Here is a 17604-nt window from a genome sequence, read left to right as displayed (position 1 = left end):
CATTTCAAAATACAAATTATAAATTCTATGTCAAATTTAATCTTTTAAACTACCTTTTTAGCTGTATAACTTACTAGAAACAAAGTTTCCAGGGAAATACTTTGCAATTAAAAAAAAAAATGCCTTTTTTTTTTGCCCTTTGGCCTACCTCAAGCTTGCTGAACCACAAAGTCCCCCTTTATAAAACAGATAAAGAGGCCAAAAAATGATGTGTGTCGAGTCAAAGTTGCAGAAAGTGGTGAACAGAACAGGGCACATGAGGAAACAGCATCTAATAGGCTCAGCGCAGCCCCAAACCTCTGGGTCATAAAGGCAAAATTTTGGTCACGTTGAACTTCAAAGGAGCGAGAAACTCATCCTAAACGCGCTTGTTGCTGTTTGCCTGGTGCAAAGTAGATCTGCACCCAGTAGCTAGCCATTGGAAGGGCACCGGCTTGGAAAGCTCAGCCAGCCACCGTGCGCCGTCTCCCCTGCCTGCTGCGGCACAGGGGATATAAGGGAACTGGCCATGACCCAGAAATATCTTTGTGTTGTGCTCATCCTGTTCTTCCAAATTATCCTTCGGGCCTGTTAGCAGCTAAAATAACTGAACTAGGCAGGGCTGTTAGCGGTGGCAGACGTTGATCGTGTCCACTCCCTACCTGCAGCAAGTACTCTGGCAGTGCCCTTCACAATTTGTCTGTGTTGTGCACAAAATCCCACTTCTTAGCCCTGTTTTTGTACATGACCACTTGTAGCCAGTAGAGCTAGAAATGAGCTTCATTTTTCCATTTTTCCTCTAACCCAAAGTTAAAGAAACAATAACTTTAAGAGAAAATGGAGGAGCTCCTCTAAGAAAAGCTTTGCTCTGTAAACGCACCTTCAGCTTTGCAGAATGATCAAGGAGAAAGTCTGAAGTCTTCAGGGTTTTATTAAGACTCATGTATTTGGCTGCAGGAAATATGAATTTTATTCCGGGCTGGCCTCATCTGACCTCCCTTAGCTCTTGCCTTTTCTAGGGAGCGGTCTGGGGACAGCGCCTGCCAGGAAGCCTTGCCTGGTTCTTCCAGTTACGAGAACCTTTCTCGGTTACACAGAACATTTCCATCATCAAACCACTTGGGTTGAAAGTTTGCAGTCTGGTGTCTGCCTTGGAATTATAATTATTCCTGATTTCAGCCAAAAGAGTTAAGAAGTAGAGATGATATGTTCTTGAGAAAAGTTAGTCCTTGCTTTGCAGGTGTGTGGGCTCTTTGCAACAAGGATATCCCCATTTAAAAATCTGCCTGGATTTGCCAACGTTTAATAAAACTGAAGTCATTACCCTACTACACAGAGATTAATGTTGTCATTTCAGAATTGGTTTGGGCTAGGCTAAGCTAGCATTGCTGGCACAAAAGCAGTCACGTCCTTCCCCTGTCCTCCCCAGCTTACGCCAGTAGTTGTGCAGTGACTCAGTGGACTGATTGGGAGCTACCAGTGAATTAACCTGACTTAAAATGACCGGTGACAACAAAACAAAAAAATTATTTGATCATAGTGTGATCATTAAATCATTAAGTACTGAATCATAATGAATATGCAGGAAGTGAATAAATTAAAATTACACAGGCAGACTTAATTACACTATTTCTTAATTTTTGAGCGCTCGACTTTGCATCCATAGCGGTTAGCGTTTAATGCAGTTTCTGTGAGTGTGTGACTTTGCTAGGTCTTTCAAAAAACAGAAAACCTCATTACTTGGCATTGTTGTGACACTTCCAAAACATCAGCAGCCTTCCAGTCACTTCAGTTAGCAAGCTGTGGCAGCTGGAGTGGTCACAGGGTCCCGCTGGAAGCAGGGACAAGGGGGAGCAGTGAGAGGCAGGGATGAGATGCTCTCCCCCTGGGCTCTGAGGTAGCAGAGGAGCACCGAGTTCACCAGCGCCGGACTCCCCTCCCAGGTGCCTGCGTGAGCGACCAGCCCCTGCCTGTCCCCCAACCTCCAGCCTGACGGCGCCTTCCGTACCTCAGACTACTCACTCCAGCCCCACACTTTAGGATGACCATGTGCTCATCTTTATTTCTGGCTTTCCAAGTCCCAAGTACTTCCCAAGCAACTCTGAGTGTCACCCCTTGCTTTCCAACCCCACTTTCAGACTTTGCTCAGCCCAAAGACCTCCTTGGCTTCTCCTCCAACCTCTTTCTCCCAACTGCGCTGCACCCATGTTGCCACCCCGATCTCCCTCTCCCAGACTCAGCTCCATGCTTGCTCCCTTCCTGACACTCTTTTTCCAGTTGTCCACAGCACCTCCTCCTTACCCACGCTTGTACTAGGGGCTCTTTCTCAATCCCTCCTCTCTCTTCCCACTGCTCTGGATTGTAACTCAAATTTCCTTGTCCTCCTTGCTCCTCATCCACTGTTCATGTTCCTTCTCCTGCTGGTCATCATTTTCTACTCCATCCTCTCTCCGTGTTCCCTCTCCTGCTGGTCCATTTTTCTCCCCAGCTCACTATCTTCTTACCCGACCTGTACAACTTCCCTCAGCCAGTCTCAGCCTTGCTTCCATTTCTTCACTCACCAGCTTCCCTCAGGACAAACCCCAGCCCCACTTCACCTCCAGGACACTCACATGTCCTGGAAAACGTTCAGCAGACACTTTAAACTGGCTTAAACCCACACCAGCTACAAAGGAAATCCTGCTTTCCTCCTTTGACTGGGAAGGGGGTCGTTTGTGTGGCTGCACAGTGAACCAGCTTAGGAAAACACAACAGCTGAAAATTAACCCATCCACACAGAAAAGGTTAAATTTCAGCAAGATCAGCTTCCTGCTCTGGCCCACTGGTCCACGACAAGAGAAGTAACAGAAATGAGTGTCCAGAATTGGGAGTAAGGCAGGATCATCCTTTGCAGTAGCAGCAGAGACTTACATGGATTAAAGCAGTCTTGCAACTACGGCTTTGGCAAAAATGGGTAAGATTTGATAAAGCAATGGAAAATCAGTCTTAAATGGAAGAATACGCTGTGGGGGCAGTGCTGCCTGAGTTCATGCCAGAAATGTCTCACAACTCCCCAGTTACTGCTTTGAGCTTTAAGACAACTGTCTTGCAAGAGGTGTCGCACTCCGGCAGAGCGAGAGGAGTTTCACATCAAACAAACTTGTCCAAAAGAAACCTGTAGACTAGCTGGGAAACAAGACTGGGGAGAAATATCCAAAGAGTTATTAACTCCAGATTAAAATGCAGAAAAAAAGGCTGACCTGAGGTGAGCCATGTCCTGCCTTATAATCCCTGAAAAACACGCAACCTCCAGTGTAGCCATGCTCCTGGTTAAAGTGCAAGAAGAAATGCAACAACTAAGGCTATTCATCAGACGAGGTTCTGGAACCCATTATCCATATTCTGTTTAGGCGTAGTCTGTATTTCAAATTTTGGGTGGCACTGTCAGTGAGGAATGTGGAAAAACCTTCAGTGAACCCGATGTTGGAAACATCTTTGTGCCGACTCTACTATACTGCCCCCAAACATCTTTTTGCTGGGATAGCTCATTCTGTTCAGGGAAACAGTTCAGTTTTGCCGGTAAAGTAACTGCATACAATACGTTTCTGCAAGAGAAAGTTACTACTGTGCCCTTACAGGTATTATTGTCAGCAAAGACCTTTAACAGCAGACAAGACCTGGCTCGCCAAAATGACCTTCCTGCAGAAGCATTTCTGAGCTTGCTCTGAAGTGCCTTTCTCTTTCCTTCTCTGTGTTGCAAAACATTGATCTAGATTCATAATTCAGATCCTCAAAAGAAGCAAAAAAGGTTACATCAGTGCCTGAATCAACGTAAGTTTTGCAGGCAAAACTGTGAACCAACATTTTTCATGAATAAAGTAGCTAGAAAGAGCCAAAAGGTTTGGGTACGTGTTCACTGCTGACAAATACTTAATAATTTTCAGAAACCTTCGGTGGCTGATGCAGTCTGAGTAATCCTCAGAGGACTTAGCACACAGCACCGCCTTTGCATACAGATCGCCCAAAGTATTCTGCAAAAGAACGTCGTCCTCTTTTTGGGGTGCCGGATGGGTACATCTTAAAACTGCCAAACATGAGGCTGCAGAACAACCAAACTAATTTTAATTATAAATCTACTTCAGATCATCCAAGCCCTATGCAGAGAAATTCAAAATGAAGAGAAATGGGAGGACGAATGGGCAGATGAAAGTAAAAAGCCCAAGCCTGCTCCTCATCTTGGGGCCACATCCAGGTAAAAAGTTGCCTCCCAGCAGACCAAGGCCCCTTTGTAGCGTGCTGATGTTCAGGCAGTACGTCCCACTTCTCAGCTGCCATGCTACCGCGATGACTGCTCCCTTTCCATCCAACCCGTCCTCGCTGCGCTGTACGTGAGTCAGACCGGGGACCTACTCAGCCCTTAAATATGTGCTTAAGTCTTTCCATATTCAGGAGAGAAACTCAGATGGAATTCTGAGCAAATGTGTAATGAAAAGCATGTGCCTAAGTGTTTACCTGAATAAAGCTGCTTTGCTGAATCTGTGCTAAAATGTCAAGCGCACATCAGGCGAGCTCAGGATCTTCCACAGCGCTCTCGCTCGCAGAGCCTCTGCCTTGAAAAATGCTGCATCCCCAAGGGGGAAAAGTTTTCCCTGGAGAGCAGCCCAGAACGAAAGGAGCCATCAGATCAAAGATAAGTCTTACCTCCCCCACTACACCCCTCACTTCCCCAAACAGCAGATCAAGGCAGAGGAGGTCTAGAAAAAAAGGAAAAAAAAAAAAAGAGATTTTTTTCTAACAGAGAAATGAGAGGTTCCCCGATCTCCCACTTGGTTTCTCCAAGCACTGCAGCTAGGAGCAGTCTGTTGCTTGCTTGGGAGCTCCTAGACCACGAGATGGGAAGTCACGGAGTGCAGGAGTCAAGTTATTTATTGACATCTCCCGCCTCCAAGCCGCTTCACAGCTTGGCAGTGCGCAGGAGGGTTTTCAGGCTGACCACAGCAGGCTGACCTTTCCTCCTCCACAGACAGAATGGTCTCCAGCCCCCGCGATTCAAGAAGCCATGGATACTTTTGTTCGTTGGCCATTACTCATTGGATTTGGGAGACCGAGCTGTTTAAGCTGAAACGTCTCAGGGTGAAGAAAAAAATGTTGCACATTGTACATTATCTCTTGCAAATATGAAAGCTTGCTGCAATCTTCAGATACAATATTTATGAATTGGTCTTTCAGCCAAATCCACTTTTGCATAAGGATACACAGCTGCCGGTACCCAAAAGTATGATACTTCCCAAATATATCTTTGCCATTTTTAAAATCATTCTAGAGGCTTGAAAATAATATTTCTTTCATTGTAAGCGAACTCTCTAGTTCTGATGTTTCAAAGACAGTCTGAAATTAGCCGGGTTTTGTTTGTGTTTGTTTGTTTGTGCACAAGAATAATTGATTAAATCAGCACAAGCATAACTGATTATACACTCTAAGAAAAGTACTGAGGAATTCAGCTGCAAAACTAGCCGCATTGTGAGAAGCCATACCCAATTTTTATGCTTACATCTACATGGAATCCCCTCTTAATTATACAGTAGCAAATTTGAAATGTGTCATCACCTCCCACCACTGGATATCTAGATTTTGAATGAATGTAACCTGCGTTTTTCAGCACTTTTAAGGAAATTTTTTTAAGATGTCCCTTTAAACTTTTTTTCATGAAAAGGCAAAATTTGCATAGAAGAATATTTAAATACTCACGACTTACAAAGAATGTCAGCCCTCTTTCATTAACCAGCATAATGACCCTCTAGTAGTTTCACACTGAGAAAAAAATCTGCAGAGAAATATGCCAAGCCTAATGCCAATTAGGACTTTGAAAATATATATATATTATAGACCGGGCAAATGAAATGTGAAATTCAAAGTTAAAAATTGAACTTATATCCTTCAGTCCTCTGAAAAATAATCTATTTTTAATGGAAACTGAAAAGCTATCATATTTCTCACTCAGTTGACAATAAATCTATTGTTCAGATGTGGTTTAAATTGTTCTTTGGAAGAAGAGGGTTTTGAGAAAATCAAATAGAAATTGCATTAAAGAAGAAGAAATGCCTTTTAAACTGGAATTACTTTATATATATATAGCCTGTAGTTTTTGATACATTTTAGGTTTGCCAGAGTAACGGGCAATTGGACACCATGAAAAATTATTTGTAACCATTACAATAAGAGAAAATGTGTTTGCTTATTTAAGGGAGAATAAGCAAGTTTAGCGTTATGCCTTTTACTTTAAGCAGTATGTCTGCAGGGGTCCAGATGCTAAGAAAGAGTAAGCTGATGTCATTAGTTTGAAATGCTACACTATACATTAAGAAGGCATACACCTGCTATTTATTTTACAAGCATGAATTAGGTCTTCTGGAAAAGAACTTGAATTTCAGTCAAACTTGCAAGAAAATAACAATACTTGGCACTTTCAAAATGACTTCCATCTGAAAAATGCAAATAATTAAGAGGTAGCAGGGGGGAACCGACACATTGTGCAGGTACCCAACGGAGCCGGGACATCCAGGGAAAGCTCCAACGCCGTCAGGTGCTGCACAGCTGGAAGCACAATGCCTGCGGTGACAAGGTACTGCCTAATGTATCCTAACCACCGAGATGGATCGACGCCCCAAAAAGCCTTCGCTGCGTCTCCTCTTTCTGCCAATGGTAGACTTAGCACCCCAGAGCCCCCGGCTTAGTGCCCCCCTCAAATACCTGGCTGTGAATGGCACCCAGAACTGATCGTAGCCTACAACACTCTGTAAAGCTGCCCTAGTTTACAGATCAGAGAAGTGATGCACAAAGGCATTATATGTGTGGTCTAAGCTTGTAACATTGCACAGTAGAAGAATTATGAATAAAACCCATTTCTCTGGAGATTACCAGTTCTGTCGCCCTCAACAAAATCCCTTTTACACAGACTTCAAACTCCTTAAGTATTTTTTTCTGACTGCAATACTATGCCAAATATTTATTTTATCATCAGTCCAAAACTCAATTTACTGCAGAAACCCTGCATGAATACTTCAGAGGAACTTCTAAGATCTGGCCCAGAAGAGGAAGAAAGATTACAGAGATTAATATTGTGCAAATAAATCTCTGCCTAAATCACCTATCTTACAAACTGCTGCTTCGCCCTAAGGCAAGTACCTGAATACAGGCACCTGTATGTAGAAGGGGTCTAAACAAGCTAAATGAAATTCCTGGATACATGCATGATGTATATCAACTTTTTACAGTGCTGTAGTCAGGGAAGGTGAGGATAACAGAAGGATAACTGAAAGAGAGAGTGAGACAGTAAGAGGAGAGAAGAAAGGAGGAGAGGGTAAGGTGGGAAGTAGAAGGTCCTAAGGCCTGACTGAAGTAAAAATAAAAAAGATCCTAGTGAAGGAAGCTGAGGATTCAAAAATATAAATGTAAAAGAAGGAGAGGGAACAGTTAAAGTACAAGGTGAGATAAAAAATAAAATAGCATTTTAAAAAAATAACAAACAAAACCCAAAAAAACCCTCAAAACCAAAACGTGACAGAGAAAGTTTAGACCTTTCAGAAGCTCAAGTCAGTAATTCTTTGTCAGCGAAACTCTCCTTGATTTCAGTGGGAGTTTTGCCTTAATGAGGACAGCAGGATAGGCACCAAATGCAGCTTTATTTCTTATACCTGAATAACAGCAAGATATAGCAAGATATTCTGTTGTTGAAAAAGACGCTGCATTTTTGAAGAAATATGGATATTAGGGGCCAGGCAGTATAAATGTAATTGCTACGACCAGCTGAGTTACATCAGTCTGCATCAGCTGACAATAAGATCCTTTGTGATGGAAAGAAAGAAAAAAGATGAGAAAACTGACTCGTGCCACCTTGCAAACAGTCAAATTAAAGGTCCAGAATTATTCCAGCAAAGTTTCCATTGACTTCAGTGGCAGCCCAGAAAACAAGCAAGATTCTTCAGTCCTTCTTATAAAAAAATATAAATACAAGAGTGAATATAAGTGACCTATTTATTTTTTACCAGTATTGCTCTTGCTAAAATTGTTGGAAATGCACCCATCTGCTTCACAGAACTATTGTCTGATTAGGCTGTTTGTGTGAAAGTATCTTTTCCAAATATTGTATTAATATATTGAAAACGAAGCATAAGATAAGTAGATTGGAGAATAAAATATTCTTTTCAGCTTGGTAACCGAAGATAAAGCAAATTAAAAAAACTCGACTGACGAACAGGATGAATGGTCTGCCTAACTAAGTAGTGGCCTTAATGGTCCATGTAGAAATCATATAGCTGTTTTCCCCTTTATAAATCATAAATTAAAGGAACTCTCACTGGAAATGTAATTGGAATGTGGGTATGTCTAATGCAAAGCCTCCAATTTAAAACCTTTTACTGTTTTAGATGTCAAAAACAGGAACAGACAAAATACCACAAGTAAAATCTGTAGAATTACCAATAAAAACACCAAGGCAGATATTTTGTATGGGAATGAGAAACAGCAGAAAAATACCCTGTCTCCAGCTTATCACGTTGCACGCAGTAATAATATTTATTATCGACAAGATTTTGCAAGCATACCATTCTTATCCATAATATGGGAAATATCATGTCAACTCTCCATGACGTATTAATGAGAGGTGTCCCACCCAAACCAATAAGCCTAGGACACGCTCAGAGTTGGATTCATTCAGCCCCTGACTCAATCAGATAACCGGTAATTCTCAGGTTTTGCACGGTTACATCCACCTGTTGATTTAGAGATTACAAGTGGGAGCTGCCTTATTACAATTGCTCTCCAGCTTAAAAATTTGACACACCTAACAGAGGCAATCGAGAGAAAAACAGTCTGGTCTGCTCATCAATGACAAAATGATAATAAAAAATAAAACTCAATTATTATTGTTTGCAGGGCTAAATTTATGCTTAAAGAAATTCACTGCCATCTGTAAGCCTGTTAAAGTTGATTACAATTTTCTCGTGCTGGTTTTCTTCCCAATGATTGAACAGTATTGTCTATTTTTAAAAGAAAAAAAAATAAAGTTGCTTGAATAATAGATTGTTTATCCCAAGATAGAACTAACCATAGTGATGAGCTTTAAGAATGGTTACCAAATTAGAACTGAGAATGAAAAACAAGTATTTTCGTGTTCAAGGTTTTGTTTTTAATGTGTTTTTATTTTTAACTGGATTGAGTGCTGATTACAGAAAATTCAAGGCTACCCGGACATCAGACTGCTCAATTGACTGAGAAGTTTGATGACTTCTCTAAAAAGCGAGGTCTGTGCGTGAAATTAAATCAGTATCACTGCTCCGAGATAACGGGGCAGGGGGAGGGAGAGGAGAGGTTAATATCGTTTATTAAATAATGTTAAATGAGATCAAACAAGACATGCAGGATTCAGGAGGGCTCTTGGAGCTCCGGTTGTTTCCCCGGGCTGCTTATGCAACCTCGCTCGCGCAGGCAGTGCAAGGGCCTGCCATTTTATTACATAAGGTAGCCCGAAAATACAGCTGGGCAGTTGTGAGCTCCATTAAGTGCTATACTGGAGTTTCTGTACCAGTTAGCATCCCGAAATTTTAAGAAATGATCAGAAGGACTTAGACATTGCCGAGTTTGGGATTATTGCAGTTTTAATAGCAATAGATCTCATCTAAAAGCTAGCAAATATCATCAGTATCAGCTACCTTTGAATACATTGTGCTTTGACCATTGCTTAAGTGAACAGCAATACACAGTCTTTGGTTTAGCACAGCCGTAGTAAGCACAATCTCGGCCTTTAAAATCTGCCTTTCAGATGATTAAGCAAATTGTCTGGTCTAGTAAACAGCAGTCAACGCAACATTATTGTTTTAACCAGTGCTTAAGTGCAGTGGATAGATGAAGAAAATTAATTTCCAATGCATCCTCACATTCTCAGCTCAGAATTTCAAAGCCTGGTCTTGTACGGACAGATAAAACTGTAACTACAGCAACATCAGGTCAGGGAAGACGACCACCTTGCCCCAAATCCTCTCCCTGACACTGGGCAGCAGCAACGGCTCGGGAAGTCTGTGCGAGCAGGGCAGGCGTGTAGCAATATTACAGTCTCAATGCCTCTTGGTGGGATTACTTCCGTGAATATCATTGCTTTCTGAACCTACTTGAACCCAAGAAGATAAGGCTGTCTATCCTTGCCATGCCTGCACAGCTCAATAACAGGACACCAGGGAGCGAGCTTGAGCACTGTACCCTGCTTTCTGCAGCACTGTTGACATTTTAGCTCATGCCCTGGCTCTGCTTTGGAGCAGTTCAACTAGTTTCTTCCAACTAGCTCTTTCCACGAGAGCTGTGCTATAACGGGGCCAGCCCTGAGTGAAGGTGAAGGTGCAAGCCACCAGGAGCCCCCTGGCCTTGGGAGCCTAGGGGGGCACAACACTGACCCACTTCATTCTGCCGAGCAGACGTGGCCAGGGGGACCACCTGGCTCGGCACCCCCTCTCAGCCACGGCCAGACACGGGTGCTGAGGGGCAAGTACAAGAACAAGGCAAACCAACGGTGATATTTCCTCAGGATACTCACCAAGCTCCCAAGAATTTACAGCTCAAAACTTCCTAAGCCAGAGGCAGTGGTTTTGTATTTAATAGCCCTTGATGGATTTCTCTTCCATGAACTCATCCAGTCACCTCATTAGCTGATGTAACCTCTCAGCATCCACATCCTGTGGTGAGGAGTTCGGCAGCCTGACCACGCCATGTGAAGAGCCACCTCCTTTTGTTTCCATCCCCACAACTGCCTGCTTCCCCCGATGCCCTCCACCACTGTCGCTGTGAGCAGTCATTCCCAGTTTGCCTTCTCCATGCCTTGCATAATTTTACAGTTTTCTGTTGCATTGCTTTATCAGCGTTGTCACTCCTCAGGCAGGAGCTGCTCTGTTCCCCTGATCCCCTTTGCTGCCTCTCTCGGAATCTCCTCCCTCGCCATTATAGACCTTTGAGGTGGGGGGATCAACAACACACGATACTGAAGATGTGGCCACGCCATAGCTTATACAGTGAAATAATGGAATTCTTTTTTATTCTTTTCCATCCTTTTTTTTAAATAATTCCTAATATTCTATTTGCTCTTTTTTTTTAAAAAAAAACTCACATATGAGCATTGCATTGATTTTTTTCTGAGTCGTCTATGGAAGATTTTATCTAAGCTTCTGCATCTTCAGTGACCTGTAGCAATGAATTTCTATGATTTTGTTTCAGCTAACATACACTTTCTTCTATAAACTTTTAACCTGACATGAATGTAATCATTCATCTGAGATGAAGATACTCAAAGAGAAAGGGTGGTTGAAATACCCCAGTAGATGATGCTCTGTCATGCTGGCACTTCTTGTATGTTTTGAAATGAGAAAGAGGTTTCATACCTGAACTTCCAAATTTCCATACTGATCTCAAGTGCACATACACATCCTTTAGTTTTTTTTTTTCCCATATCATCATTTCACTTGGCTAGAAATCTTCTATTTTATGCACAGATCTCTAAGAACAGTGGTAAAACAGCTGAAAAACACCTTCTGTCATAACCAGGCCAGCAAAAGACCAGCTGTTTTACACAGACTTGTGCCCAAGCAGAAGAAGGTGAAATAACCTCCCTGCTCCCACCATTTACATGGTCATTTTTGGAGCATCTTGGAGCTCTGGGCATGCTACCTGTTGCACAGGCACAGAAGAAAGAGATGGTGTTGCCCCAAAGAGCTTGCAGGCAAACGAGAGGACAAGGCACAGCGGGGACGTCCTGACGGAGTACAGGGCAAAGCGTGTGGTGATACTATTTCCTAGTGACAAGGGTGCAAGCTCACCAGTGACCTAACTTTTGTGAGAGTTTTATTTTTCTGAAGCCACAGGTGAATTTTCAGACTGAAGCAGAATTAAAACTAGCGTTGGGGGTGCATAAGGCTATTCCTCCCAGACGTGGCAGGCAGCATGCAAGAAACACTGATCTCTGCCATGGTCCTTGGATAGAGGAACAGAAATGTCTTTACCAAAGTGTAATTAAACACAACATTTTGGTTGGACTGGGTTGTGCTTCATGGTTTGCCTTCAGGGGGAAGAGACACAGGAAGAGAAGCATAAAAACCAGTACTTACCCCTCTGCCCCCAAAATATACCTCGAATTTATGGGTACAAGGCCAAGAAAGACATGCCCCAAAATCCCTCAGCCTAATCTCTGACGTCCCTGAGCCACGGCAAGATAAATACAAGGAGCAGAGAGTGAACGACGTCTGCAGTTTCTCAGCTGCTTACTCAGAGCATGAGCCTACAGGACCGCATCCCTTCTCACCCCATTGCCTTTCCTGCCCTGCAACTCTTGTATTTCTGAATTCAGCTGGCGATATACTGGTATATATATATCCTGTGTGGTCCATAGCTGGTCACAACAAAGAGTAATGGCTTTAATCCCTCCCAAAAAACTGTGGAATACCAAAAGCACTACTACATAAACAAATCCACCACCATCTATGCATTCTGCTTAAATGCTATTACATGGTGTTTCCCTTTCAAACTTCAGTAATCAGTCTCATAAAGAAAAAGTCAGTCTACCAGCCGATGCTGATTTCTGACTGAATTAAATTAGCTAAAATACAAATATTTGCATGGCCTCAGCCTAGTTTTTAAAAAACAAGTTTTTGTAAGATCTAGGATCAACAGAAAGCTAAGCCAAATCTAAGAAAATGACAGTTTTTTATACAGATCCCCCTACAAAATCTGCAACTCAAGTGCATCTGCCCTAAGAGCCTGAAAGCAAAACTGTAAACACAACTGAAAGTTACTTAAATTCTGTACTGTCCGGCTTAGAAAGAAAAGCAATGAAGTGCACATAAAGCACACATTTGACTGTCATTTCAACTGTATGATATTTACAATCCTCGATTGTATATTGATGTAAGTAATCTGATTGCTCAAAACTTAGGGTTGAATGCAGGCAATGATTATTTACATTGTTGCATTTGCTGTGCAAAACATCCTATCCTTAAAGAATGCTAGAGCTACAAATCAAACCCATCAGATCTTAATTTTCCTACCTTATATGAACATATTACAATGCAACATCAGTTACATGATTACATACTTTTTTTTTCCCACAGGGCTTCACTGTCGTGATGTATTCTTAATATACTGAGCTATAAATTCTTCCTCCAGTTTAAAAAGTGGAAAACCCACCCTAGCCTACTGCAGCAGTCATTGACTGGCTTGAGTCCTTTAGGTCCACAGCATAAAAAACTAGTGTCAGCCGTAACTGGGGTGTACCAAGTCACTACCCTGTCCATGGCAAACCGAGTGCCAGGAGAAGGTGGGCACACACTGCGGTGGAGGCCTGAGACTGGCCCTGGTGCCAGGTCCTGCTCCTCAGGGTGCTGCCTGATGGTGGGGTACGGGATAAGGAGGAGAACAAATACATGGGCTCAGTGCGACTCCAGATGGAGAAAGCTCCTCTCCGGGTCCAAGGTCCTTGACTGCAGCAACAACAGCTGCTCCTCATGGCAAGGAGACGGCAACAATTTCTGTGAGGGGACCAGGGGAGGGGTGAAGAAGTGGAGGCAGGGGCTGAAGAACACAGCAGGCAGTGTGAGGAGGAAGATGAGAAGGATGAAAAAGCAGTAGTACCATGACCTGAACACTGAAAGACTGGAAACGACTGCTTTTGCAGGGTCAGATCTCCTGCTCCAGTCCACCACAAGTCTCTCACCACCTTTTTCTGCCCGCAGTCTCTCACCCACCTTTTTCCTTCTCTTTTCCTTTCCTTCTCCTTTCCTTGTCTGGTCTGGGTTTTCCACCTTTATCTACAGTTCCAGCCCTTTCCCGGCAGCTTGTTCCCAAGGTTTGTCATCTATGACCCCATCAAGTCCTCTGACTTAATTCAAGGTCCCTGCTCTTCACTTTCCCCATGCCTCCACCAGCAATGCTGCTTCTTCTACCTTCTAGTACCACCATTTCTTGTCACCATGCATGTGAATTAAGCAGTTTCCTCCTCCTTCTCCACCCTGCCTCCACATCAGCAGGCACACCCCGCCACCGAAGACACAGCTGAGACCGTCTTCATGCTCCCTCCTTGCGGTGCTCGCCGCAGCAGTAACGTCTGGGAAGAATAACTGCGGGGAAAGGTCCACTCAGACCTTCAGCCACCAACTGGAGCGCTCTCGTTCTTCCCAGGAAGACGAGCAGTTGCTCAGCATGTAACAACGCTGGGGGGTTCAGCGCGCTCGCTTCAGCGAGTGAGTGCAATGGTCAAGCCCTCAACATCCCTCCACCGAGAGTGCGCAGCCTAAACGTGGTGACAAAATGATAACTGAGACAAATTCTGGAAGATTTTCATAGGCTCAACATAAGGCACACCCCCATCACAAGACTGATCCCAAGCCAAGTATCTTTTTCCTGCTCCAAAACACGAAGCCACAAGAATTCAACAGTCTCAATGAAAGCGTTTCTCAACATAGCCAAAAAATGCGGATTCACAGAAAAAGAAAGATCAAGGTCTCCTAATGCAGGATGATGTATACCTAAACCATCTTTGTCAGATACGCGGCCAAAGAATACATTTCCCTGTAACCATGTTCTCAGAAATAGCTGAACCATTTCATCTGAAACTTCCCAAAGAGAGTCTGTCTTCAGCAAACACTCAACCTGGAAAATGTCAGCCTAGTTTTAAGCTTAGCAAATGCATAAGTGCCTGAAAGCAGAGCATTGTATTGGAAAGCACGAGGCAATTTTAACTGTGGACAACATTGCTGCCTACGATAAAATAACAACTCCTTCAAGTGCTCTCGCATGCTCTAGGCTAGAAAATGGGGCAATAATCATAATTCTGCAAAGTCTAGTCTGTGGGATCAATTCTGCACACATGCAGGGCGGCACCTTTATTCGGGAGGGAAAGCAATTTTAGGCAAGCCGACTGCCTCCAGGCTTCGGAGCAGGGCACAGAAATGCTGCCAGCTCAGGGAATCACCCTGGTGTTGGATACCTGGTTCTGGAAAACCTTCATTTTCATGCGTTCAGGGAAGACAGCGCACAGCTTGGCAATTACGTTCTCTGAATACTGCTGTTGCACAGCAACTCGGTCAATATGCATCTACAGAAACGTGTGCAGGATTGGACCCTCTGCCAGCCGACAGCTCTCAGCATCGGACACGGATCAGCAGATGAGCTGGCTAGGTCTGGAAACTGTGAACACTAATTATTTAGTATCACCAAACAAACTAAACCCACGGTGGGATGCAAATTAACATTTCACAGGGGGGAAAGAGAGAGATAATTTTCCACTTCAAGAGGCGGCCACTTGTTGAGCTGAACGCTCAGGTTAGCCGTGCCCCCCTGAGGAAACCCTACAGCCCTTCTGGAGATGTAGCACCGTGAAAAGATTAAAGTTCCTCTGCTGGCTGTAATGCTTATAACCGCTAATTATTTCTGAGTCACTTGAGTGAAAGTAAACTGCCATCCTGTAGACAGTTAAGGAGCACGGAGGAAAGTTTCTGGATGAGCGTGCTTGTTAATTGACAAGTCAGGCTAGTGACCATCGCGGAAACCACCACCGCACAACTCTTCGTGAAAGAAGCCCCGTGTCGCCGCTCAGCCATGGATTTCGCGTTTCCCCCCGCTCCGCATGCTGAAGGGAAGCAAGCGGGAGCCCGGCGCAGGGCTGCAGCAGCAGCAGCAGCAGCAGCGAGGCTCTCCCGGCACACGACACAACCTCCGCTCCCACCGCCAGCCTTCGCCCATTCAAAAATCCCACTGGTCTTACTGGAAGTTTACCTTGACCCAACGCTGCTGGGTGGCGCCGCGGACCCCGTTCCCATCTAGCCTCAATGAACCCCCGAGGTCAGGACACACCAGAATGAGATGCGGAGGGGGGCCGGAGTGGGGGGCATTTTATTCTTCCAAAAGGAGGGGCCGGGACAGACCCGCCGCCCACGGCCAGGTCCCCACGGAAACTTTCCGCGGCCGAGGCGATGCCGGCCCGCGCCGCCGGGCACCTCCGCCGCCCCCGGGGTGGGTGGGTGGGAGCGGCGGGGCCGGAGGGGAGCCGGCCCCGATCGCCGCCGCGGGGGGTCAGGCGCGGGCGGGCGTCCCTGCCGGGTGCCGCGGGGGGCGGCGGGCGGGGGGGCGCCCCCTCGCGCGGGTGTCGCGGGTGGGCGCCCCGCGGGGGGAGGGAGGGCCGGGGCCGCAGGGCCGCGCGTTACCTGGGGTGCCGGTGCTGCGGGAGCGCGGCGGGGAAGCCCCAGCCGCCGCCGCCGCCGCCGCCGCCGCTGCTGCTGTCCGCGGTGGCCACCTGGGCGCGGGAGCCGCCGCCGGTGCCGGTGCCGGCGGTGCCGGTGCCGGCGCCTGTGCCGCCGGGCTGGATGCCGCCGCTTTTCCGGTGCCTGCCGGTGCCGGTGCCGCTGCGGCAGCGGCCGCCGCTGCTCCAGCCGCGCAGGAGGCCGGCCTCGGGAGCCGGCAAACTCTTCCTCGCCGACGAGGAGCCGGGGACGCTGCCCGCCTGCTGCCTGCCGCCGGTGCCGGTGCCGGTGCCGGTGCCGTGTCTCATGGTGCGCGGGGCCGCCGCATGCCGCGCTGCCGCCGCCCCGGGCGCCGCGGGACCCTCGCGCGCCGGGGCCAGGGGCTCCGCCGGCAGCGGGAGGCCGCCGGGAGCCCGGGCTGCTGCGGGGGGGGGAGGAGGCCGGAGACCGGGGGTGCTGCTGGCGGGGGCTCCCGCTGGGGCATTAAGTTGGACGCGCGGCCGGGAGCGGCAGGGCGGGCGCGGGGGCTGCGGGGCCGATAGTTCTCCGCGAAGTTGGAGCCCGGCGGGCGAGGCGGGGGCATCCTCTCCGCCGGCCCTTCATCGCCGCCGCCGCCGCCGCCGCCGCCGCCGCCGCCTCCCCGCGCCTGCCCCCGCCGCCCCGCGCCCTCAGCCGGCGGCGCTGGGGGGACGCGCCCCGCGCCCCGCGCCCATCGGCAGCCGCGGCCCCGGCGGCTGGCGGCGGCTCGGCCGCGCCGGCTGCCTCCGCCGCTCGCCCGCCTTCCCCGGCAGGGGCGGGGGGCCGGGGGGGGAGCCCAAACCCGGGGCCGGTGCGCAAAATGGGTCAGGGAGGGGGAAAGGGAAGCCGGCGCTCGCTTGCCCCCTCGCCGCGGCGGGCTCCGGGAGGGCCGGGCTGGGGCGGTGGGGAGCGAGAGGGCTGCGGCGGAGCTCTCCCGCCCCGGCTCCCTGTGCACAAGTGCAGGGAATGTTCCACTGACCTACATATTTTTCCAAACATACGTGACCTTTTCTCTCTCTCTCTCTCTCTCTCGTTCTGTGGGAGGAGACAGGCGAGGATCCAAGAAAAGGAGAAGCTGGAAAGAGAACGAAAGGGGAAGCAGGGGGAAGAAAAAAAAAACCAACAACCCTCAACCAAAAAGCCAGCCCCGCATCAAGGATGGTTTCACAACGCCCCGAGCAAACCCAGCGTGCCCGCCTTTGCATATGTCTATAGAGACATCCCCGCGCTGCACCGGCGGCCGCCCCTACAGCCTGACCCCGGGAGCCCCCGCCGCGCCACGCCGCGCCACGCCGCGCCGCGCCACGCCGCGCCGCGCCACGCCAGCCGGCCACGGTGCCGCCGGCCCCGCCGCGCT

The 17604-nt window shown here is 47.2% G+C and overlaps 1 protein-coding gene across 2 annotated transcripts in view; it reads right to left on the bottom strand.

Moving 5' to 3' along the window:
- NPAS2 (neuronal PAS domain protein 2) overlaps positions 1–16537 on the bottom strand; it is a 107081-nt gene extending 90544 nt beyond the window's left edge. For both annotated transcript variants that reach the window (XM_087758490.1, XM_087758491.1), the window contains exon 1: positions 16194–16537. In XM_087758490.1, the coding sequence (XP_087614616.1) occupies positions 16194–16537 (344 nt within the window). The remainder of the gene's footprint in view (positions 1–16193) is intronic.
- Between the last annotated feature and the right edge of the window lie 1067 nt (positions 16538–17604).

The sequence above is a fragment of the Nipponia nippon genome, unplaced genomic scaffold (genome assembly GCF_047370975.1).
Source record: "Nipponia nippon isolate SJK-2023a ecotype South Korea unplaced genomic scaffold, ASM4737097v1 scaffold_2, whole genome shotgun sequence".
In the NCBI taxonomy this organism is placed as follows: domain Eukaryota; kingdom Metazoa; phylum Chordata; class Aves; order Pelecaniformes; family Threskiornithidae; genus Nipponia; species Nipponia nippon.
The sequence above is the reverse complement of the archived record's forward strand: the minus strand, read 5'-3'. Positions and strand labels throughout refer to the sequence as shown.